The sequence below is a fragment of the Rhopalosiphum padi genome, chromosome 2 (genome assembly GCF_020882245.1).
Source record: "Rhopalosiphum padi isolate XX-2018 chromosome 2, ASM2088224v1, whole genome shotgun sequence".
Taxonomy (NCBI): Eukaryota; Metazoa; Arthropoda; class Insecta; order Hemiptera; family Aphididae; genus Rhopalosiphum; species Rhopalosiphum padi.
This window is the reverse complement of record NC_083598.1, coordinates 10,200,917-10,228,060: the sequence shown is the minus strand read 5'-3', so window position 1 is coordinate 10,228,060 and position 27,144 is coordinate 10,200,917. Positions and strand designations below refer to the sequence as shown.

At 23.2% G+C, this 27,144-nt stretch overlaps 1 protein-coding gene across 1 annotated transcript in view; it reads left to right on the top strand.

Annotated features, from left to right (window-relative positions):
- The window catches only part of LOC132921121 (intraflagellar transport protein 172 homolog), an 87,882-nt gene that overhangs the window by 19,069 nt on the left and 41,669 nt on the right, over positions 1-27,144 (top strand). The window contains exons 6-13 of the mRNA XM_060983971.1: positions 740-963; positions 2,602-2,769; positions 3,430-3,632; positions 3,926-4,082; positions 6,108-6,226; positions 8,814-8,992; positions 10,377-10,520; positions 16,620-16,920. Of these exons, the coding sequence (XP_060839954.1) occupies positions 740-963; positions 2,602-2,769; positions 3,430-3,632; positions 3,926-4,082; positions 6,108-6,226; positions 8,814-8,992; positions 10,377-10,520; positions 16,620-16,920 (1,495 nt within the window). The remainder of the gene's footprint in view (positions 1-739; positions 964-2,601; positions 2,770-3,429; positions 3,633-3,925; positions 4,083-6,107; positions 6,227-8,813; positions 8,993-10,376; positions 10,521-16,619; positions 16,921-27,144) is intronic.

Sequence of the window (27,144 nt, the reverse complement as noted above, 5' to 3'; positions counted from 1 at the left end):
ACTATTTTTGGATGTTTCATTCTGAAATTAACTACTAACGAATATTTAGGATACATTTAAATCAGATTAAATTTATTCTAGAGTTCCAGTATTTAAATACAAAGAAAATTATATTACACATTTAAAAGCTTAATGATAATCGATTCTGATAAATGAGTTTTATTCATAGTTAAAAAAAAAGATCAGCAAAGAAATTAATCAAAACTCAATCATAAATGGCTGTAATAAAAACAAAATTAAAACTTTTTTTGAAGAATTAACATGTGAATATTTAATTTTATTTTCAATAACTTTTTACATAATTTTATTTTATATATTTCATATACATTTCATTACCTGTATTATTGGTAAAAAACAAATATTTATCGATAAAATATTTTTATTTGGGTACAAACATAATAATATAAATAAAACAATTCGATAAAAAAATAAAAAAATATATTACTAATTTTTAATATATTTTATAAATTTATTTTTATAAAAATTAAAAGTGATGACTTGTACATTGTATAATTATCAAAGTAACGACGAAATTTGATATATTTATTATATTTTTATTAATAATAAAGTATTTAGGTTTATTTATAATATACATTTCTCAAAAAAAAACAGTTACGTATCTAATTACCTCAGGGTCTAATGTGAACCTATATTCTTTTTCATATCTAAGTTTAAAAAGTTCTTCAAGTAGTTAATCACTGTGCTGAATAATATGTTTACTTATTAACTATTATTTCAGGGACGCATTGTTGTTCATCCGGTCCCTCCATATGCGTTGTGTTGGGCTTCTGGATGTATCATTGCAGCAGGATGTGATTTTTCAGTGCAGTTTTACGACCAAAACGGACGTTCCTGCAAACAGTTTGATTATTCACCAGACAGTAATTGTCCTGACCAAAAGGAGTTTACCGTGGGCTGCAGTAGTCCCAGCGGACAAGCAGTTGTCATTGGCAGTTTCAATAGGTTCGATTTATAAATATTACCATTTACCGATGGTTTTAATAAAATAATTTGAAAAGTTTGAAAGGAAAAAATAATTTAACTTTTCAAAACAACGTCAAATAATATCGATTACCATCTAACAACGTGAAATATCTTTGAATTATGTGTATATAAACGTTTAAACACATATAAATAATTATAATCAAATGCACTACACGTACTTCATGATATTTTATATTTAGTATTCAATATTCAAATAAAACTAGTAACATACTTTAGTAAAAGTATCCACAACAAAAAAAAAGTTATTCGCTACTGAATTTATATTAATCATTAATTATTTTATTTGTTGAGCGTAGTATATAGTATATTCTAAGTCATAAAGAGCCTTTCACCAAATGCACATCATAATTTATTGTATTTTTTTTTATTATTTACATTTTATTTTTCTTCATTGAACAATGATTTTGTAATAAATAATACTATGACCTACATACAATAACACACATTGATGTTTTCCATTTCCCCCTGTAATAATTATTTAAATCCTGCATTTGAGCCTGAATTAACTTCATGTTTTTCGTTATTTTATAAAATATATATACTCTTTGTGAATCTTTAGAAGATATTTTCAGCTTAACATATGTGCATCAAAGTAAAAAGGGATACATTCCTTATTAGTGAAAGTGTACAATAATTGAACAGCACGTGTAAGTACTATGTGCACATGCTTTTAACATGGATGTGATAAATGAGTTTGGAATGCGGGACTCAAATATCTTCTGTAACCATAGTGTTTCAAATTATCTCTAATGTTCAACTTCAGCTAATTTAATGGTTTTTGGCAAATAATTTTTACATAAATCATTATACTTTTCAACATAAATACATAGTAAAGAATCATGCACTTGCGGTTATACTTATATTTTATATGTGTAATTTTATTATATTTTATCTAAAACAATGATAAGTATAACAGATAAAACAATTAAAACAATACAGTTTGTTAAAAAAAACACTTAAAAAAAAATTTGATTATTTATATAATTTATGTATATCTCATGAGCTATACTCACACCCACAATATATATTTATATACTTATACATATATATATATATATGAATTAGATATACTAAATACGTATGGAACATAAGTATATACTAAATCATATATTATATTCTGAAAACGGCAGGAAATAATGGCGGAAACATTTCAAAACGGTAATACACTATCTCCTATAGTTTTGTCATCTTTCATTAAATCCAATAGTTAATTACTAAAAAAATATCGCATCATTTAAATGAATACAAACAATTTCTACGTATATTGTGTATAAGTTATAATTTCTAACAAACACTATATAGATCTCTATTCTCTATAGGCTAGGTTATTTTTTTATTTATAAGTATATAGGTTTCTTGTTGATTATCAATAATATTCTAAATAATATGTAGGTATTAAAATCGCATTATGAATGTTATTTTATGGGAAATAAACAAATTATGGTTACACACCTACACTTTTATCAATATTTTATACTTAAGTATAAATTATTATCAATGTATGAATGGGATATTATTTATATTCAAAAAAATTAAACTTTCTTTTCTATAAAACTATAATAGCAGAATATAATATAATTTGTTAAATAAACTCAGGTTACGGTTGTACTCATGGAGCCCATCTAAACTAACATGGGAAGAAGAAAATGTCATGTATATACCCAATATGTATACAGTTTCTGCATTGGCATGGAAAAGAGATGGATCACGCATTATCTGTGGTACTTTATGTGGAGGCATGGAACTCTTTGAATCTGTTATAAAGTAAGAAAATTAAATTGTCTGTACTGAATTAATTAATAATTATTTATAAATATATAAATAAATATTGAAGGATTTTTTACACATTCAATAGTTAATTAAAACACAATGATTTTGTGATTTAATATGTAAGAGTCATTCATTTTTTGCTGATATTGTTAAGCAAAGAATGAATAATATCTTCTTATTAATTTATTTTCTATAGTTAAATCTATGAAAATTTACTCTAAATAAATGGCATTTATCATAATTTTTTAATACGGCATTTAATCTATTCTATCATTTACAAAAATAATGTCGTCTCTAAAATACTACCTATGTTAAATTTACAACCTATATTATATAGCAACACAACACTTTATTTTTTTTCATTTTTTCCACTACAAAAAATGTACAAAAAAAAACCACAATTGTAAATTTTGTTTCACTTAGTATCTAAAACACATTATTTATAATTGCATTAAATAACCTCATTAAAGTTTAAAGTTTATTTGAGTATGGGTAATATCAAGTATTTTATTACCCCCGAAAAACTTTAAAAATTGATTATGATAAATTAATCTTACATTACATTAAATTTAGGTACAATGTAAACTGTCATGAATAATTGATTTTATTTTATATTGATAAGTTAGTTTAATAACTCAGCTGCTATTTTTTTAGACGAACCGTATGGAAAAATAAATTCGAAATGACCTACGTAGGGCCAAGTCAAGTTTTAGTGAAACCACTCAATAACGAATCTAACAACCAATCATCACATGGTGTGATACTTAAATCTCAATATGGCCATGAAATTGAAGATGTTCGAGTAATGGGAGAAGATCGTTATTTGATTGGTCGTACAAGAGACACTTTGTTATTAGGTAACTAACAGTTAACTAATAATTTAAGAATTAATATGTTATAACAATCTACTTATAATAAAATAACGATAAAAAAAATTTAATGCTTGAAATCACTATGAAACGGTATACTTAGATACTGTAAATATATTGCATAGTCTCAAATGTTTCTAAGAACGAATCTTACATTCCTTAAGAACAAACGAAAATTAAATAAACATAACATACATTAATTAAAACATTGCCAGTGTAATACATTATGCAACTGCTCTGGCATTTAATAATAATCTTAATAATGTAAGCCATCGTAATAGGTGATATGGAAAGGAATTTGCTGAGCGAAGTTGTGTGGCCTTATTCTGAAAGAAATGAGAAATTCTACTTCGAAAATCCAAGTGTATGTATGATTTTCAATTGTGGTGAATTGACCCTCGTGGAATACGGAAACGATCAGATACTAGTGACCGTCAGGTAATCAAATATGCGCTAAAACATTAAATAAAAAAAAAACCATCTACTGTTGGGAAAGGGGATGGAGGGTCAATGTATTTTCTACTTTTTTTTCTACCGATGTTTAATTACAAAACCATTATCTGATATAGACGTGATTGGAGCACGGTGAAGCATTAATTATAATTAAGTGTAACGAGAAAGCTGTCACATCACTCTACAAAAATCTTACAAAATAACGACAAGGCTGGCCGAAATAGAGGACCATTAATTACAATTAAAATATACGCAATATCTATAAATATAATAACGTATAATAAAAAAAAAAAATAAAATAAAAACAAACATGGTTAAAATAATCTTGGTTGTGTTGTTACTTATTATATTAATAACCAGAGATTAACGTAGTAGTTGATAGAAAAATTGATTTACCGTCAGATTACAACTTATGATTTTGTGTGATGCAAATGGAAGTGACAATAATAAATAATACATAGGTAGATATAATATATATTATATAAATAACTTTGCTAAACTTTAATAATATATTATTTTTTCTTCAATTCATAAAAAAACTTTTTTTTATGTGAATTACCCTAAACATAGGTTTTTACTAACATAGATGGTGAACATAAATGTTTTCAGATCTTCACACCTTAGTTGTCGTATATTGTTTAATTATAATTTTCGAGTGTTTTGAACGATTAAAATGTATTTTTGGTATGGTGAATACGACAGAATAATACAGTGGTGGATCATTAATTATATGGAATGGTCATACACAAAATGCACGATGTGATACATAAATTTGGGTCCGTAAATTCCGTTAAAGAACAATGAACAATTGTTATGGAATCGGTTTTGCGTAAGATAACCTTAATTCAAAATAATACGGTCTCGTTTTACATAATTAAACGTACATAAATTACTTCTAACTATGTATGCAATGTACTTTTACTCCAATTCATATTTTTATCTGATAAATTTCAATCGTTAAACGACGATCTAATAAAGTACCTATATGGCTAAGTAGTATGTACAATTATATAAAAAAAATTGTGGTTTCAATAGAATTATGTTGAAATAATATTTAACACATTTTTAATACTATAATACATTTATTACGATGTAAAGTTTTAATAGGGGAATTATACGGGTTTGGTGTTATTTAAAGTCACATTGATTTAGTTTAAAAATACATACATAGTGTACTATTTATAATTTTATGTCTTTTTTATTATCGCTCGATCGATATTATTATAATTAACATTGACAACATATACTTACCTATTATATGATTAATAAGTTTCTAAGAATTATTAAAAATGACATAATAAGTTGTAAATGATTCCTACAAATAAAAGTTGAATAAGTCAGATGACTGTGTTCGTAATAATCTTAAAAAATTAAAAATCTTCTAGGTATTGAAAATTATATTTCGTTAGAAAATTATTCATATTCCAAACGATAATAGAATTTAATATTATCAAGCCATATTTATGTATATTCTACGAATTTTTAAAAACAGAAAAATTTTAATTTTTGTCGTTCCTTAAATCTAATAATATACTATATAGTTAATATTTTTCACAAAATAACTATCTTTTAAATTAAAGCTAAAATGTGTAGTTCATATATTATTTATATATACACAAAATATTATATTATCTAAAATGTACATTTACAATTTAATCGTTAAAAATATAATAAAACCGAATAAATAAAATGTTTCACTTTCGATTAATAAAATAAAAAACAAAGAATGTTATGCATTTAAATTTCTCAAAATATCTATTAATATTCAGTAAACGAATACTTCTACCTACTGTTTCTGAAGTTTTACTAGAGCTATCTTATTGCTGGGTATATTATTGGCATGGAATCGACCTCGTATTTTGTAGAATATACTCAAAAAGCTCTTCACGATTTGTCATTTAAGCTGTAAAAATCACATGCCTATATGTACCATCCTCGATTTTATACCTGTGCTTATATAATGCATCAATATAGTACATAGATATATTTTATTTTTGGTTTTTTTTTTAGAACTGAGTTTGTAAATCCTCATTTGATCAGTGTACGGCTGAATGAACGCAAACAATTCAACTCCAACGAAGAAAACAAAAAACTCGCCTATTTACTGGACTTAAAGACAATTTGTATCGGTAATAGAAAATAGTATTTTATTATCAACGTCCTAGTTTTTATATTCTTACTTCTCGCCGCTGCCCCATGCTCATCATCGAATTATTATACCTCACTAAACTATTTATTCCACATTTTACACCGATTTTTATTACTAAATGGAAAACCAAAACATTCTAGTTTTAGACACTATAATATAGTCAAAGGTTATATGAGCTTACCAGATATCTTAGAATTTTTACAATCAATAATAAATAAAAATTTATGACTCAAGTAATAAAACATAAACGAAGACTATTCAATTTATAAGATAAGTAGTATTAACGCAAAATTGCTGGTATTTTTTTTCTTGGGGTATATCATACGAATTATTGACTATGAAAATAAAGAACATCAATTAAGTTAATTTATTTCATACATTTAGATAAAAAAGTTGAACCAAATAATAGTTTTTTTTTTAAAACATTATCTCCATATGTAAACATTTATAAAATATATTATACATTAATTAAAATTGAATTATCTAATAATTAGCTTAAGTACAAAAAATTATCACTATTCAATACATAACAGTTGACGACACTTATATAGTAATTTTAATATTATATACCTACATAATATAAACACTTTAAATATTTTTCAGCAATCCCAGCAGTTTAAAATAGATTTCACATTTTATACACAACATTGTGAAATACCTCTTTAAGGTGTAACCAAGTTTAGCTTATATCCTTCACCTTAATGCTTCACACAACAATGTTCCTTGTAAAAAGTATTTTTATGGATCATTGTAGACTTTTTTTTTATTTTATCTTAACACTAAAAAGTGTAATTAAAACTAAAGCATAATATTATATAAATAAAATAATATCTCAAATAGTTAATATCTAAGTTATAAAACAATAAGATTAAAATATGTGTATTGTGTTAGGTAAAAGCCATAAATATTTAATGAATGACTAAATTTAATTTCCACGTTTACTTATCTAATTTATAAAATTATAATAAGATCAAAATTGTTTACCTACTTATGATTTGTTTAAATAAATCAAAATGTTGACATTATAATACGGCTTAATCCAATTTATATTATTGATATATTATAAAGGTAATCAAATAATTATGATTTTAGAAGATAAAAGTATTTATTGGTTTTTATTTAAACATATGCTCTAAATTAACTTTCATAAAATGACTAATATTATATTATTATTTAATCGTACATTTAAATTTTAAATTGACCCATGTATATTGTATACATTATATTGATTTGATCAGAAATGACTGAAAATATAATTTAAAAATATTTATTTTTATTAGGTACCGAATGATACAATAATACAATAATATGTTTATAGTACAGTGTTTTTTTATTAAAATATATCTGCAATCCGTTTTACATAAACATTAAGCAACAAAGGTAAGAAAAATTAAGCACAATGGCATTAATGACACGAAGAAAAGACAATCTATTGACAGAACTTCAGAAATTAAAATTTAATTTATTCCTTTTTTTTGTTTTTGTTTATTTTTTTCTTAATTTACTTCAAAATTCCTTTAGCGCTCAGTCTCTTTTAAATTTATGGGGAATACATAGTGACAATTTAAGGTATTTCTAATGAAAGGATTTGTATGGTTGATTAATTTTGAATGAAATTTTTTGTAGAACCTTGTAGTTTGAATGTTCTTTAACTACTTTTTAATTTTATATCATTATGTAGGATTGTATTTGTTATGTACCAAGGAGCACCTGTGTTGAGTCTTAAGGTGACTTAATTGACTTGGAAAACTTTAATAGGGCAGATATTTAAGGGATTGCAGGATCCCAAATTTAAATTCTATGAAATCATATTAGTCTAATGATTTATTTGTATACGAGAAGTTTAATATTAAAGCTTATGTTTGATTTTAGTATAGATCGAAGTAGGCGGATGCGTGAAGTTGTTTTTCTTTTTTTTTTTAGTGTTATTTGACCATATTAACTTTTTTTCTAGAGTGATAACAAGGTATTTTGTAGACTGTTGAAGTGAAATTTGTTTAATATTAAATTTAAGTAAGGGTATTTCTTTACCTCAATGGAAGCTAAAATTGTATCCATGATTCTATGGAATTGATTTATATTGTATTTTCAGGGATTAAATCCAAACTGAAATTTTTGTAGTACTTACATTATGTTGATCAATTAATATTTATTGGTTTAATTTTAATGTAAAATTATTTTTCGATAAGTTTTTCAAATGTGGATAGTAAATTGAGTTAGAATCCAAAGTTCTTAGGTTTAAACTGAATTGTCCAAATCTATACTAAACTAATTTACCTTTAAGATCGGTTACTAAATGATTGTAGATAGTTTTGTATCTAGGAAATTTTTTTCCACAAGATTCTAATATTGCAAATGATCAAGTTAAGTTATCTTTCTCATTATTTCTGTCTTATGCAGTTATGGTACAGGCTGTCTTAATAACTTGATTTCACGCAATTGTTAAATAACATTTTTACAAAATAATGGTTTATTTGATAATGTACAAATATAAATTATTTTAACTGATGTAGATTTTTGCTACCTATTATACATACCTTTTTCAGTCATTTTTTTATATCTTTCAGTGGATTTAGTTGTAGGAGTTGTTGACCTACAGATTGGCCACGCAACAAAAATTGATTGGCTCGAATTGAATGAAACGGGTCATAAGTTATTATATCGAGATAAAAGTACAACACTTACACTGTTAGATGCAAGAACCGGTCATAAGGAAATATTACTGAATGGGTGTTCTTTTGTACAAGTAAGTTAAATAAATTATGTTTATAAAATAACTAATAATTTAAATGGTTTTTAAATATATGTAATTTAATAATAATTTATAGTTTAGGAAAAAAAGTCATATAATTTATAGAATATTTATTTTTATATTTGTGCATTTCAAAAAAAATAAAAATATGTACGATAAACATTTTTTTTTACTCAACGTATTCACTGCGAAATTATTTAATTTATAACTAATTTGGTTATCATTTAATACATATATTTAATATTTATACATAAATTAAAATTGATGGATATTATAGTACTACGAAAATTGTTATTTAACTGAAAACACGATAGTAAAAATAAACTTTAAACATGGAATTTGAAAAATTTTAATTGGTTAATATATTTTACTGAAGAATTAATAAGAATCAATTTTGTTTTTATGTAAATTCTGTAAAAGAAAATTTTCCTTCGTGGAAATCATAAATGAGAATTACATTACAATTCACTTATAATGAAGTCGGAAAGGTTATTACTATAATAACAGTAGCAATAAAATTAATTTTGATTGAAGATATTTGAACTGTTTACTTAAAATCAATATAATTATTAATTTCATTCTATATCTAAAGACTAATTAAATTGGATTTAATTCGAAGACTTCTCAATTCTTGAAAACTTAAACGTCGAACCATACATGAATACAAGATAGGAACCTACAGTTACCTATAGTTATATTTAACAATATTAAAAATGTTCAATTGTATTTTATTAAATATCGTTTATATATTATACAAGCTAAAAAGGGAATTATATTTAATTTTTCAAATATATATACTTTTATATACATTATACATAATATGAATAATATTGAATATCATTCCAATATTAACACACTTTTTTATGAAGATTGGTCTAGAACCTAGGTATTATAATTGCATTTTAAAAAAATAGTGACTTTTAAATTCATTAAAATCATTTTTAAATTTGTAAAATAATCATAAAATTTCTATGCATCGGAATTCATCAAAATTTATTCATTATTAACAATTTAGCAATAAATTAGTATTATTTTTCATTAACTTACTATTTTATTATAAGAACTTGTTTCTATTTCTTTGAATGCAAAATTATTTTAACGCCAAACACATATAATAATTATTAGTGAATAAAATGAATGGTATTTAACAAAATTACAATATTACTCCAACCATAGTATTATTAAATGGCTTTTAGTGTGTTTAGTGTTAAACATTATTGAAAACGTTGTTCTGGGTCCCGCGAAACATTGAACAGTTTTAGTTATAATAATGAACGGATTCGCATCGAACACAATAATCGTTTTACTAAATAATATCAGATTATTGTAGACACAGCTGAACCTATGTATAACGTTGTATTGTATTTTCGGTGCACAGTGGGTGATTGGCAGTGATGTCGTCGTGGCTCAGGGACGACAAGGCGCTTGTGTTTGGTACAATATTGACACGCCCGACCGAGTAACTGTGTTAACAGTGGCTGGCGACGTAATGTCCGTCGACCGAATTTCGGGAAAGACAACGGTAAGTTGTAATACAAAAACACATTATTGGTTCTTCTGTTGTAGAAATGTAATATACATAACCCATCACATTGCAATTTGCAAATCCATAACATTAAACAATGCAACAGACGAGTTTACAATAATTAACAAGAAAAAAATAGTAATAAATAGTAATTTGTTCTTTGTCACAATATCAGTTTGATATCATAACAATTTTACTGTCTTTACATTTATTTCAAATCAATAAACACAATAATATTTTTTTAAATGTATAGTTAATTTATTTCTACTAAATATACAAACTACCTTGTACATATAAATAAATATAATATATACATATTATATTTTTGATAAATCTAGGGAAAAAAAAGCCCCTAACAACATTCATCGGAAAAAAAAGCCCCGTATCAATTAAATATATTATTCGTTATTTTATTATGGTTTACATAATTATATATTATAATCATTAGAATATTTATTTATGTAATACTTTTTTAACATATTTATAAGTATATTATTTTCAATCTGTAACTAACATTGTCAATAATTTTCATTTGTTATTTGTACCTACATAATTTAAAAAATATTTAAGGGTTAATATTTAAAATAATTGTAATTTGTCATTTGTATTATATAATTTAAAAAATTTTAAATAAATTATTTAAATTATATACAAATGACAATTAATTTATATTTTTTAATTATTTTAAATGTTTACCCTAAAACATTTTTTAAATTATGTAGGTACAAATAACAAATGACAATTATTGACAATGTTAAATGCAGAGTGCAGTTATACTTTTAGATATGTTAAAGAAATTTTACATAGATAAATGTAATGATTACATTATTTAATTATGTAAATCGTAATAAAATAACAAATAATGTATTTAATTAATACGGAGCTTTTTTTCCGATGAATGTTGTCAGGGACTTTTTTTCTGAGGCTTTTTTCCGATTACCATTTTTGATAAACAATTATAGTTATTTTAATATAATTTTAAATCACGAAGTTTCCTGAACAAATATTTTGATATGTTTAGCATTTTAATATTTCCCCATTATCATTGAAATCTTAATTAATAACCATTTTTTTGGAACATTTTTTAACCTTTTAACCTTGAAATTGAAAATGAAATCTTAGTAGAAATCTCTAGTAAAATCTTCGTACACATATAATTATATTAAATATATTTTTGTGTAATATAGAATTTTAAAATCACTGATTTTGTGTTCTAAATATAAATCTGATTAAATTTAAAATGTATTCTTTCACAAATTAAAAACAGATGAGTGTATAGAATAAATAAGTATACATTTTTCATAATTATTAATTTGTTTTATTTATTATGCTATAATAATTTACTTAAATAGTAAAATAAGTAAGAGCTTATTGTGTAAACTTTTGTAATAATAAACATTCATGAAATTCAGATAAATAATTGATATAAATGAACAAGTTTTAAACGATCAAAATTAAAACGATTAATTATGTTTTTGTCAATTCCAAAGAACAAGAAATAAAGTTAAACTGTTTTTTGTAAACTTATAATTATGAAATTATACTATACATTAATCATAATTATTCATATATCGTAATAATAAATACGTTTCCGTATTTTTATTGATCCATATTTATACAGTTAAAAGTGTTATATATTATTTTAAAACCAATTCATAAACACATTCCATTATTAAAATGTTTTAAAAAAAAAAAATGATTTTGAAGAAAACGGATAATTATTTATATTAGTTTTATATAATTAAATACTATTCAATTTTCTTGATGGATACAAAGAAAAAATAGACACAGTGTAAAATAATGACAGGGCACTTAGAGTATGGATATAAATTAAAAGGGTTTCAGTACACACTTGCTTATTGATGCAATTAATATTATAATAATAATTAGCGTCTGTTTTTTAAAAATGTACCTTGGTTACATTTTAATTGATGTCAGTTAGTTAAACAAGACTTGTCGACGTACGTTTTAGCATAATTATAAAATTGACAAGCTAAGAGTTATTAACATTAACTAGAACCCAAAGCGTAGGCCAAAATGTGTATAGGTCAAATACTATCCTTATACCTATTTACTTGATACCCTTCTTGATTTCCGCGAAGCACGGGCAGGTTCAAAATACGTCATTATTCGCACGAACTGTAGATGGACTTTTCTTTCGTATGCTCAGCGGTTTATTATGTTTCCAGGACAGACCGTCTAAAAGAGAATAATATTGATTATTTTTACTCTACAACAGTGTTCTACTGTAAGCAATTCCATGATAAGGACACGATTTAACAGCTAATGGGAGGTACACATAGGCGAGACGTATCTATACCTACTCAGACATACGCACGCACGCAGGCACACACAACCGTGCACTTTGCTAACTCGATACGTATTACATACTTGAGAAACTATCTATAAGTATTGTTTGTTATTTTCATTGAGATTCCGTTCACGTAAGAAACAAAATTCAGTGAATTTCAGAAATAATTTTATTGAATGACAAAAATCTTGCAATAAATATTCGTGGGTTTTTGTACAATCATATGTCTGGTAAATACATGTTAAACCTTTTGATTTCATCACTTCCTCTTACATAATTATTTATGGTAATCTAAGTATAAGTATGGAGAGTACTTAATATTTAACAGCTATTAATATTATTTTACCACTATAAATGTCTTTTATGATGGAGTGTAAGTGATAGTAGGTACTTGTTATCACTAATTATTATACAACAAAACAAATAGGCAAAATAATGTAATAAATAAAAATGATTGGTTAAATAAAATACATGAGAAAACTATGTAATCGTAAAACATTCTTTATTGAAATACCTATCATACAAATATAAAAAATTAAACTGTTTGGCGTTCCTACCGATTATTAAAATTGAACAGTCGAGGTTGAAATTAAATTCATTCAAATCCTTAATGTCGTATCTTTAATTAATTTGTTTATAAAATGCAATACTTAAGTTGGTGATTTAATATCAATGACAAAAATAACAATAATTACACGAAAAACAGAAATTTTATAATTTTATATATAAGGTAATGAAAAAATATAATTTTTTGATTTATTCAGGAGATTAAAATAATGAAAAATTGTACCGAGAAAAGTATTACGTAAAAAATGTTTAGCTAAAATGACCTAAAATTTAAATTATTATTAATGTGTTTTCCGATTATTTGATGTCACTATAAGATGTATTATGAAAAAATTTCACACACACACAATATTCAATGGTCTTCTTAACTTCTGCATCGGCTTTTTTTTTAAATTTTGTTTCAAATTCTGTTGAATATTTGTAAAATTATTATTTTCACTAAATGTACATTAATCCCATTGTAACTTAATCATATAATCTAAAAATATTTATAAATTCTTCAAATCTTGGTTCTTAATTGTGTTTTAATCACTTAAGTTTCAAAAATTTCATAAGAATATAATGCAGTATCCTATGGGAATTTGGTAATTTAAAGTGGGAAGGTAATGTAAATTCCATTACCTCATCATGTTAAATTAGTGATACCCCAGTACCCCCACTGTTACACACTTTAGTAAACAGAGTTCAACTCAAAAGTGTCTTTCTGAATTCAATAATTAGCTTTGTGAACATAATAGTATATTGTAGCAAAACATTAATTCATTTAGATTATCTATTTTAGAATAGTTAATTATAAAAATATTTTTCATTTAATATTTTTTTTATATTATTATATAATATATTTTATAATTTAATTATAGTATTCATATCGATTATTTGGTGATTACAGTATTAGAATATTTATATATTTGCATACCTTTTATAAAAGTATATAATATTATGTGTTTTTAATAAAATTGTTTTAAATAAATTACAGTAATAAAATAAATTGTTATAATTTTTAAGGTAATTTAAGGATTATTCTCTAGTATCTTTTATATTGTAACGAATTAACATATAATTTTTGGCTGAGTAATTGTAATTTACATTATTGACTAAGAAATATATTCAATAATACACATAATACATACGAATTGTATATAAATATGTATTAAGTGATTAATGGTTAATGATTTAAATTTGATTAATTTCCACGTATCTAAATATTATGCATAGTATTATTATTATAAAATATAATATGTATAAAAAGATTGTTACAAGCTAAAAAAATGAAACTAAATATTTTTATTTTCAATTTATGTATTAATATATTATTTCAAGAAGTCAGAGTTAAATCATAAATCGCATTATTCGGTAGATTTTCAAATATAGTAGTATTTTAAAAATTAGAAAACATATGTAACATATCCAGCCTAAATTTTTTTTAGATAATATTAAAAACAGAACAATGGTAGTTAACTTCCTATTGAGGCAATTAATATAATTATGTACCCACATTTAATATATAATTAATAAAAAGGTAGGTAAGTGAGTACCGCTCTGCTCTATATTAGGCGTGGTTTACTACTATAGGTGATAGCCGATAGGTCTGTTTAATTTGAATTCAAAGATTTATCATTATATACCAAAAACGATTCTGAGCAGAAACAGTCTATCAGCCTAGAATAACTAAGTGATGTTTTTTTGATAAAACTATTAAAGTAATTTATCTTAATAATTGTAATATTATTGTAAGGTGATATAATACAATTTCTTATATTATTTAGTTTTTATTTATCATAATAATATTTATTTATACATATTATATTATAAAAAATTATATTTACAACTTTTAGCTGAAAAAAAAATTCTAGCGTCAATATAGAAATAATTTTATGAGTGTATGAAATTTAATTTTTTACGAAATCGCATAAAATAACTATATATTACAATTTAAATATAGGTAATAAATTATTAGTCTCTAATAATATAATATATTCTACTAATTATCCAAACTGACAAATCATCTCCGTTCAGAATAGTTTTTTATATACAATGATACCTGTCATTGCATTCAAATTTAACACATCCATTATAGTGACCTACTCCCCATCTCTACTATTATACAGCAGTGCGATATCCACTTGCCCACCCTTTTTATTATTTTTTTCCTTAATTTTCTTTCTTTTTTTTTCTGTCACAAAATTATACTAAATTTATTATTATGATAATATTTATGTAATTTAAAATTAATGATAAAAAAAAAATGATTATGCATTTAAATGTTGATATATTTTATTTTGTGCGAGTAAATAAAAATAAAAAAAACCTAACAAACCCATAGTTCTACACATTTTATATTATAGGAATACTTATAATTATTTATCAACTTAACATTTAAGAATTTGATGAAAAAATTATAAATTCTACTCGTAGTTATTTTTTTTCAACAACCATATTATAAATAAGTCAATAAAAATATAAACATACGGTTGTATATATTTTTTAATGTTATGAAAAATCACAAGTGTAGTACTTTTACAAATTGCCAAACAAATTTCTAACTTTTCTATAGTTTTTTTAAAAATGCATTACTTTATTTTAGTTTTTATATAATTATATCATAAATCAAATGAATAATTTTCAAAGGTCGTTATTATCACAAATTTACATTTAATTATTTACATAAGTTAATAAATATTAAATATACAATTATAAAGAATTATTTATAATAAATCATTCCAAATAAAATTTTATCATGTTAATTATATCGTTTATTTTTTTTTTTTTTAGAGAAATATTTACTAAGAGTAATAAATCATAACTCAAAAGTAATGATAATGTACATTTAAAGATAAAAACAATGTAACTAACAATAATATAAGACAATCCTGTAGCTAATTTACATATTTTATTTTATATTGTACTCATTAAAACATAATTATGTACAAAAATAGTGTTACACGCTGTAAATAACTTGTCTTACCGTTAATAATCTATGAATCTATGAATGATCATACTAAGTTTCAAATATTGTAATTCATTTTGTTTATACGATTTAAAAATAACCTTTACAATTTTATATATATGCGCCATTTATGTAGATACACATTTTAAAATAATAATTTATCTATTCACGATTATTTTTTCGTACCCCGTAGTTAAGAGTATGTTTGACATAAAAAAATAATACAATGTTCAATAGTTTTTATTTTATTTCATTTCATATTTGTTCGCAGATTCGTTGCCAAGAAGGTGAACGACATTACACTTACGACTTGGACGAACGTCTTGTAGAATTTGGTACGGCTGTACACGATAGCGATTTTGGACGGGCTATATTATACCTGGAAAGTTTAGAGGACAGTGATGATCATCAGTACGAGGTTGATGGCATGTGGCAAAACCTATCAGATATTGGCCTACAGCTAATGAACTTGCCAGTAGCTGCAAGATGTTTGGCAGGTGTCGGTGACTATTGCAAAGCATGGTATCTACAAGAAACTTATAAGTTAGCTGAAAATTTCGCAAAGGAAAATAGTAATGTATAATCATATATTATATTAACTTCGTTTAATCGTGCACATAAGATAAGAATAGAGAACAATAAACTTTATTTTTGATAATCATTAAAAAATATTATATTTTATTTATTAAATTCAAATTAATTAAAATAGTTTCCCTATATAAAAGAAAAGAAATATATGTTAATAGATAGCATTAATAAAAAAATCTATTTAGAAAAATTTAAAATCCTTAAAAATATTTTAGCACTAAATTTGCATTTATATAATATAAATAAATATATATATATATAATGATAAACAATATATTTTTTTCATTTTTAACACAAAACACAAAAGTATAATAGGTTCTTTCAAAATGGACCTAATTTAATTAGAATTAGTAGAAATTATACTTTTAAGTATAATAAATGTTCATACATTTTTTGATTATAAAAATATATATTAACAATAGTAAGGATAAAACAAAAATAATAAACAATTATTTTTTAAGAATTAACTCTGTATTTTTTTAAATGAAAATGTGATTTTTTAATATTGCTTGTTGCTTGCATCTAATTTATTTATAATTTAATATTGTTTTAAAAATTAAGAAGTTTAGTGTGGTCAATTAACAATTGAGAAATACTTTGAAAAACTCTGTCTGTTATTTTTAAGTGAAATTAATTAGTTATTTGGTATAGTTGAATGCATTAATAAACGGTTCTAAAATTGTAATTTCAACATATTAAGCTGAAGAAAAAAGAAACTTTTTTCCAAGTTTAATGTTTTAACTGCTTCGCACTCATTTAACGTCAATTTATTAAGAATCTACCCACTCAATAAATTTTCTATTTCTATCTCGATGTTACCCGACAGATACAATTAAATAACAATAAAAAAAGAGAGAATAATTTTTATGATAAAATAGGAATGAAAAAACCATTTAATAACAAAACAAACAGTCGTTTAACTTCCATATATATTGGTGTAATTCGTTGTATACGAACGCTAGACTTATTGATATCAATAAGCTTTAATACAATATCACTAACAGTCTCACTCACAAATTGAATCATATTATTAATAATGTATTTAGGTAAAATATTATACACGGTTTTCACGTATGTGACATTCAATGAGTAATTAGAATAGTTAAATTTTCTATGGTGCTGCTGTACTGTACATTAAGAGTTGAATGGGTTACTGTTATGGATGGGTTAAATTTAAATTCAATGATATAACATTGTATACAAAAAATGATTCTGAGTAGAGACAGTCTGTCAGAGTGTCGCCTATATCATCAAGTAATAATGTTTTTTTTTTATATTATTATGTAATATTATAAAATGTTTTTCCCATAAAATTTACCAAAATAACGAATGATTAAACAAAAAAAAAAAAAAAAATATTTTATTTTATAGTTATATTAAACTTATTAGTTATTTATAGTAATTTGCTAAGGCATTCATATCATAGAGAAAATGTTCAATTCATCATATGCTTTTCAGACTCTATAATTGACGAACTATCAAGAGCGACAGCTAGAGAGAGTGTCTTGGTGACTATTGAATCTGTATAGAGATCAATGCCATCACTACCAAAATTAAATATTTTTAAAATTTAACAAGTGTACTGAAATCATTTAAACGTTTGTCCTACAATATTAATCTACCTATGTATCGTACATATCGTCAGTATATTTTCCGATGGTACTATCCTATATTTTTAATTTTATCATTATTACAATTATTTCCTTCGCGTATCACATAATATCACAAATAATAATATATTATATATTAATATCATAAATATTATACTTCTTGTATATCTGTACAGTTTTTGATATAGGTGTATTTTATATTTTGACTGTATATGTATAATGCAGGTATTTGTTTTATATTTAACCTTAAACAACATATTTAGTACTTTTTTGAACTTACATTTTCAGATTGCAAATTGTAAATTTGTAAATTGTAAATAATTATTAATACGTGAAACAAAGTAGTGGCTATGACAAAAAAAAATTGATATTTCTATATATCTTTATTATAGTTGTTTATAATAATACGTCACCTACATATTACATTTTTTATTTTTATTAAGTATGTTTTTAACTTTCTAGGTATCAAAATATAAGAAACTCGTAGATATTTACCAATTTGTTTTGTATTTATAATTTCGATGTACACATATTATTTATGTGTATTAAATTAAACGTGTTCATGATTTAATCTATAAATCTTAAAAGTATCACGATTTATCTCAACGCAGGGCAAATAAGATCATATTTTTATAAATTCTGCAATATATTGATTTAAGCTAATCAAGATACCATATTATTTTCTCTAAAAATAAATTTTATCTAATACCTAGGTGCAAATTATAATATAAAAAACTTATAAATTAACCATATTTTATGGGTAAATATCCAATATTTTAAATTCAAATGTTCATAAAAACATAATTATATAAATTGCTCAACTTATAAATAACCTCGTGTTAAAGTTTCAAATCATATGTATAAATTTAAAATTATTTATAAATTACTAACTACAAAATACATTTTAATTTTTGAGGTTTGATGAATTTTGTCAAAATTTTAACTTTAAACGCTTATAAAAAAATATTTAAAGATTAATATCATAGATTTTTGAAGACTTTTAATTCATACATCATACATAAACAACTTATGAAGAGCTTTGTATTTAATGTTCAAACATTTTTACCTTATGAATAATTTTTAATCGACCATTTTAGAAAATAAAATTAAAAAACATTTAAAGTATCTCTTACCTATAAATTGATTAAAAAGGCAATAATATAAACGTTTAGTGAAAATTTCAAGTATTTAGAATTATTGCTTCTTAAGTTACATCTAAAATATATCGATTTTGTCAAAAATTGAATTTACGTGAAGATTTTTTCAACTGTTAGCTTGTTTTTTTCGATTATATATAATTTATATATATATATATATATATATATATAAAATACTGGGAATTTAAAGTACAAACTAAATCTAGTCTGCTATCCAAAACCACCCTTAAATTTTAAAATTGTATCAATTACTCATCGTATATACAAACAAACAAAAATGATCATAAAATCAATAGGTACATATTTATCGCTTCGCTTAAAATTTAAAACTATTGATAAATGACTAATATCATTCTAATCACTCTTAATTATATTACTATATACTTGACCTTTATTTATTTAAATTTCACCATGTCTTATGATTGGAGTGAAAATATAAATACATTATATATTTAATATATTTTAAGTAATGAAACGTCGCAAGTTCATTAGTATGTTTAGTGTATAGTATTATGTATGTTGTGAACATACCCTTAAAATCTAAATAACTGTTACGTAAAGTACAATAATAAATAAATTACACAATCGATTTGCTCATACATATGTAATAAAAGCATATAAATGGCCCATATAACACACTTTTTTTTGGGCAAAATTATTTATTTAAATACTAGCCACCTGTTGTACTTACAATCATAGATCAGAACTCAAACTACCACCGATCGTTATAATGTTTCATCGTTTATTTTCAATTCTATATTTGATACTTCATAACAATTTATAAATAACAAGTTGATTTATTACTTCGAGAAGTAGAAGAATAGTCTAATATTTTGTATAACAATTATTTCAAATGAATATGAAATTTTACATATTCTTTTATTTTTATTTGAGAAGATATCAGAAGATTCAAACCTTTATCAAAATACTTACATAATAAATAGTTTAAGTTAATTTTATGATATTTATAGCATTGAATATGATTACTAATCTTATCACACAATTATAACACACAATATTCAATTAACTTGTGATATAGCTGAAATACTAATATAATCGTATTAACTATTAAGTACTCTACATTAAATGCATGGTAATAATCTAGTGTGATGCGATTGGAAAACTATTCACTGTATTTACGTTTCATTTAGGTGACGTCCCATTAAATATCTATGCAATAATTGGTTTAAAATAAGATTTACATTTCTTAAATCGTATAGTGTAACTGTAACATAATAAAATTCCTATTTGTGTAGATAAATAAATTGAATTAATAATATTGTTATATTAAATTTAAAGTAAAACTTATCAATAGTAATTATATTTATGTAAGTATTTAATTTATTTTGCCTAATATTCATAATACAACATTACCAAAATCAACATTTTAAACAGTTAAATGAATTTTGTATTACGCCATATTTACCATAGTGTTTCTATATTTATACAATGCGTATCGTACAGACACAAGAGATGAGTCTAATTAAAAACGATAGTGTTTTCTTAATCTTTTGACCAACATATTCACGGTACCGTTGACGGTCAATATTCGTTATTATTCTAGAGGAATAATGAATGAAAACAAACTGTAAAGAAACAGTATCGTCGGCGGTAGTACACGTCGTATTATTTCAGCACATTTAGGCCATTTATCTTTTGACGCAAAAGAGAATTCCGGAGAGAATATTTCCCCATTTATAATCACCCAAGTCGTGGAGAATCGCCCGGTCGCGACATTTGCAATTATCATAATTTATCGGGTTGATAAAGAGACAAATGTATCGTAAAGGATAAATGACTGAAGGATGAGTGGAGGGAAAAATATGTCTACTATCAATGGACTCAGTGCCGTGGTTGTGGATTTATACACACTAAGTTGCAAATTGCACAAGGTGATAGACACTAGAAACCCGATCAATGAAAACGTTCAAGGAATTTTGATGAAAAGAATTTAGGGTTATAAGCTTTTCGTTCGCTGTTGTTCTTGACGATTAACGTTTTTTCTTGTCACTATGGTTGTATGCGTAGCTTAGTTATAACATATTTAGACTTTTTTTAAAAAGTACTCGTATATAAATTATAATATTAAGTATAATTTATTTAATGTGGTAGGTATAACTTATAAGTTATTTTTTTTAATATGTTGATGCTCTCGTCTGTATTGGAAGATATTCAGAACACACGGAAGCCTATAGCACTTTCTACATTCATATCGTTCTACAATACGATCACAAAGGATATAAATACAACCAGATAAAAAAAAAACTTTTTTTCTAAAATAATGTAATACAGACATTCCACTAACTATATGTGGGTGCACATAATTTATTATATTTGATAACATAACAAAAGTTTCTTTTAAAATGTTCATTGACGCCCAAGATACTATTCTAATCTACCCAAAGGAAAACATTCGATATTTTATTAACAGTTGGAATCATTAATAATATTGTCAACTCCCTTGATATTGTCTATTTAGTTTTACTATTACACTTTTCTTTTAATATTTTTATACCATAAATTCACTTTTTTTTACAAATTAGCTCTATTTGTTTCGAACAACTATATCACGCATATGTTTTATGTCTTTATAATTGCAATAATTTTAAAATAAATTATACGATCCTGTTATGTGTGTTAGACATACTTTATAAAAATTATATTTAATAAAACTAGATCATTGCTTTAATTTATATAATTTAAAATAATATTAAAAACAATTTATTATTTTAACTTTATAGAGACTATTTGTATCAATTATATTTTGACCAAACAAATTAAGTATACAGATTGTATTTATAAAAATATTTATTTATAAGTTTAAGATCATTATATAGTCACTGTAAAAATAAAATATAAGTTAGTTTGAAGGCATTACTCTGTGTGTACTGTGTACCTACTAAACAAAAATAATATATATATATATAATTAGGTTTTAAAATTGTGATACTTTATTTATTTAAATTTTATAAATATTTATTCAAAAATGTAGTATATTTTGTAACATTTTATTATTTTAAATTAATTATTAAGTATAAACTATTCATATAATACCTAATCAGTATACTAAATAATATAGTATAATAATAATAATATGCTAAACAAAATATTTAAATTAAAAATGATTATCATTAAAAAAGAACATTATTTAATCACAGTGCATATTAATAATTTTTGTTTTAATTGTTCACCTTTGTGTATAAAATTGTATTACAATAATTCGTGTATTATTGTTTTTCTGTGAATATTTTCGAGTAAAAAAAGCGCTTTAAACATTCACATAGCTCTTATTAAATATTGATTTAAGCGTCTTTATATTGATTTTAACTCATTATGGATTTATCTAACATACTGAATAGATTAATAGAAATTGTTTTTTGTTTTTTAAATAGTTTTATGTAGTACAAAAAATTTTTTTCCTAAATTCGTTATTGAAATTTGTTTAAGCAACTCCAAAAAGCGTGATATTTACCTAACATAATTTCTTAAAAATTTTAATAATATAATGCTATATTTTTGAAACAAGATGAACAAAGCGAATTCAGTACCCAAAACGCAATAAGTTTTGTTTTCGATCAAGCTTTATTCAATTTTTTTTCAATAATCATTTTGGATTTCAAGTGGCATTTAGACTTTATTTTTTTTTTAAATTGTGTTTTTTATTCTATCGTTGTAATGTATCTGTCCACTGTCCGGTATTTATGGTGGAGAATAACTTCAAAAGTACCATATAGTAACTTTTTAGATTAGAAAAATGATCTAGTTGGTGTTTTGAAGAAGTTGTTTTTCGATTTTCACAGTAGTTTTCCTAAGTGAGAAAAAACAATCAATAAATTACAAAAAAAAAATAATAATAATAAAAATTTACGGCACAGCTATTTTCAACAAAATTGACTTAGCTTATATTTTTTTCTAATTCAAACAATGATTGATAATCTACATGGATGGCATTTTTACCAATTGTAGTATTTAAGTTTTTCGAAATGAATTATTTAATTTCTCATATTTCTTAGACTATTGAAAATATTTGTTTGAATTTATAATTTATATTTTTTAATGAATCGTGATTAATGATAAGCGAATGAAATTTTAAGAGAAATAAGAAAGAGACAAGAGGATTTTTTTGTGTTTTCAAAATAAAATTTGTATATGCTACATATTTTTCAGTTATTCACATCTGTTAAATTTGTTGTATTTATCTCTTAAACCTAATAATTGTGCACAATGTTGTTCGTATTTAATTCTAAACATTGTATCGGTTAAGTTAAATGTGCTGTACAATGTATAGGTTAAGGTGTGAATGTTCGTGTTAGAATATAATTTTTCTTTTATATATATATTATACTCAGCTATAACTCTTATACTTTTATAAAAATGAATTGAGTCCTTTATATTGTACAACCTTATAATTAAAAATTCACAAAAATTAAACACATATGCCATATATTATTATAATATTTATGAATTAAAAATGTTTCAAATATAAAATAAACATTCTCAGTCATTAAGGACGATATTTATTTATAATGAAATCAATAATATATTTATTACTTCATTTAAAATTAACATCACATAATAAATAAGTTATAGGTGAGATCTCATGGACACAAAAAACAACAGCTTCTCTTTAACTTGAGTTTAGATTAAATAACCTCTGTTATAAATATTAAAAATATATGCTCCATGGTAATTTCATAAATGAATGATTAAGTCATTTTTGTGTATGAAAAATTAAATTTAAATATTCAATAAATTGTTTTGTTTATCTTAAATAGATTTTAATACTTGTAATTGGCCAAATATAATAATTTAAAATTTTTAAATTCATATGTTTATTTGTTTTTATTATAATTAAAGTAAAAAAAAGTATGTTAAAAATTTAAATAGATTTTTTTTTAATATTTACAAACGGTAAATATTAATCTTATATCTATATCATAACATAAGCTCCTACATTAATTTTTACGCAACATCACTATTTAAAAAAAAATTTCTAAATTGTCGATAAAATGATTTTAATATAAAGTTTGAATCTGATTTGATTTTATCAATAATCAAATTTCATACTCACAGAAAATATTAAAAATGTTAAATGTTTTTAAATTATTATATGGGCAATAAAGATATCTCGTACAATATTTTTTTTTTTATATTTATGTTGTACAAGGCATTTTTGTGTTACAACTATTCAGGTGCAACAATTTTTATCAATATTATTCATATTTCAGTTTAAATTATAAACAAAAGTAATTTGTTTTTAATTGTATAACTAAAATACTAAAGACCATAGTATTAATATTAAGAATAATTATAAATTTAAATTTAAGTCTCTGTGTAAATTTATAATTGTTAACTTAAAATTAACATAATTTGAAATAATATTTGTTTATCTTATCATTTAGATAGTATTAATATTAACATAAAGGAAATACTTAATTTATAATTATATTAATTGAACATTCAAATTAAAACTAATGGTCAACCAATGAAACTTAATAAATGAACTTAGAATTTCAAAAGTTTATTATGATTAGAATAAATTCTAGAATTATCAATAGTTGAAATTGCCGAAATATGCAAATTCTATGTAATGTGGAAATTATATAAGTTATCCAGAATGACCTTAATGGAAATACCAATTGTTATACCCATTATTTATTGTGTTAAATATTCAAAATGTTTATTATTACTGTGTTTGTTTATCAAAACCTAATGTGGTGTAAGAAATAATTATCACAGTGTTGTAACTCCTGTACATTTATTTGTCACTGCGTAATAATATTGTCCTTTATTTGTATTACATTGATAATAATTATTCCAGGAAACAGATTACTGTACCATATACGTTATGTTTTTTCTGAATATTTATAAAATAACGAGTTTACATAGAATACTCATTTATTTTTGAGCTACTGTGAAATTTAAATTATTACTTGAAGGATTTAATGTCTCTTGACCTTAGCGATATGAAATGTATATTTAAGAACTGTTTAAAGGTGCTTTTGTAAAAATATTAAACAGCATTCATCATTCATGACTACTGTGTTCACATGTATAAGTTTTTTTTTTGAATCCGTCATAATTTGTCAGTCCATTTTTATACATATACAATATATATTAAAAGTTTACGTATCGCTAAAATATTATGCATGTATTTAGGCTATGAAAATATTAAAATTCGTTAATAATTTAAACAAATAAAAATATATGATAAAAAATAATGGAATTATACTTATTATTATAATACAAATAATAATTATATAATTTATTTTAGATTTTGGTATTACGTAAAAAAATTGTACCTAATTAGCTTTTTATGATTTTTAAAAAAAATCAGTACATCAGTATAGATTATCAGCTAGATAATCGACAATAATTGTTAAATTTATAATACAAATTAATATCATGCAATTGTATAGTACATTAGCATCAACCTAAATATTTGTGTAAATTGACATTAGAGAATTAATTCATAAAAAGAAATGTAATCTCATATTTTACCTAATAAAAGACAATTTGATTACAAATTTAATGTTTTAAATCAAATAATAAAATATTATTGCTTGATATAACAAAATGAGTTGATTTTGATTTTAATTTAAATAGAAACATTCAGCATCCCTGTTTTCGTAAGTGAAAATAAATCATAAAATTATATTTTTTTCTTTTATGGTTCAACAACTATAACGAGATTTTTATAATACTATGACAATTATTTTTAGATTATTAAATAAAGAATAAAGTAATAGTATTTTAAAATTTGAATTGGTTAGTTACACGATGTTTTATTGTTTCTATTGTTCAATTGTAATTGATGTTTGATCAACAATGATTAAATTTAAAATCTTACGAAGTATTGCATTTATACAAATTTTTTATTATTTCATTTTTATGAAACAACTAATCTGTAAAAATAGAAACATGTATTAATTGTTTCATAATATTTACTATAATAAAAACTCTATTGTATTTTAAGTAAAATTAATTTATTGTAATTTATTAAACTACAACTTACGAAATTCATTTTTTTTTTGTATTTATATTTATGTTTCTAATATCTTTTTAAAAACTAAATTAAGTCTGATGGTTTATGAGTTGCGTTAGATTTTATTAATGAAGTTAAAGTATTAGTGATAAGAGATATAAAATTGATACAAGTAGAGATTTTTTAAGAATTTAAATATGAAAATTTTTTTCTAAACTGCATTTTAGAAAGCAAATAAGATACGTACAATAACTTTACATGAAACAGCATTTATCAACTCGAATATGAAATATACCATATTATAATTTAGAAAAGATAATAAACAAAAAATACAATGTTTGATTAAAATCTTATTTTATGAAATTTCCAAAATAATTTGGTGCTTATATGCAATGTACTATTATTGAATTAATCTACTCAACTATTGAAGATATGTTAATGTTAACTTAAAATTTT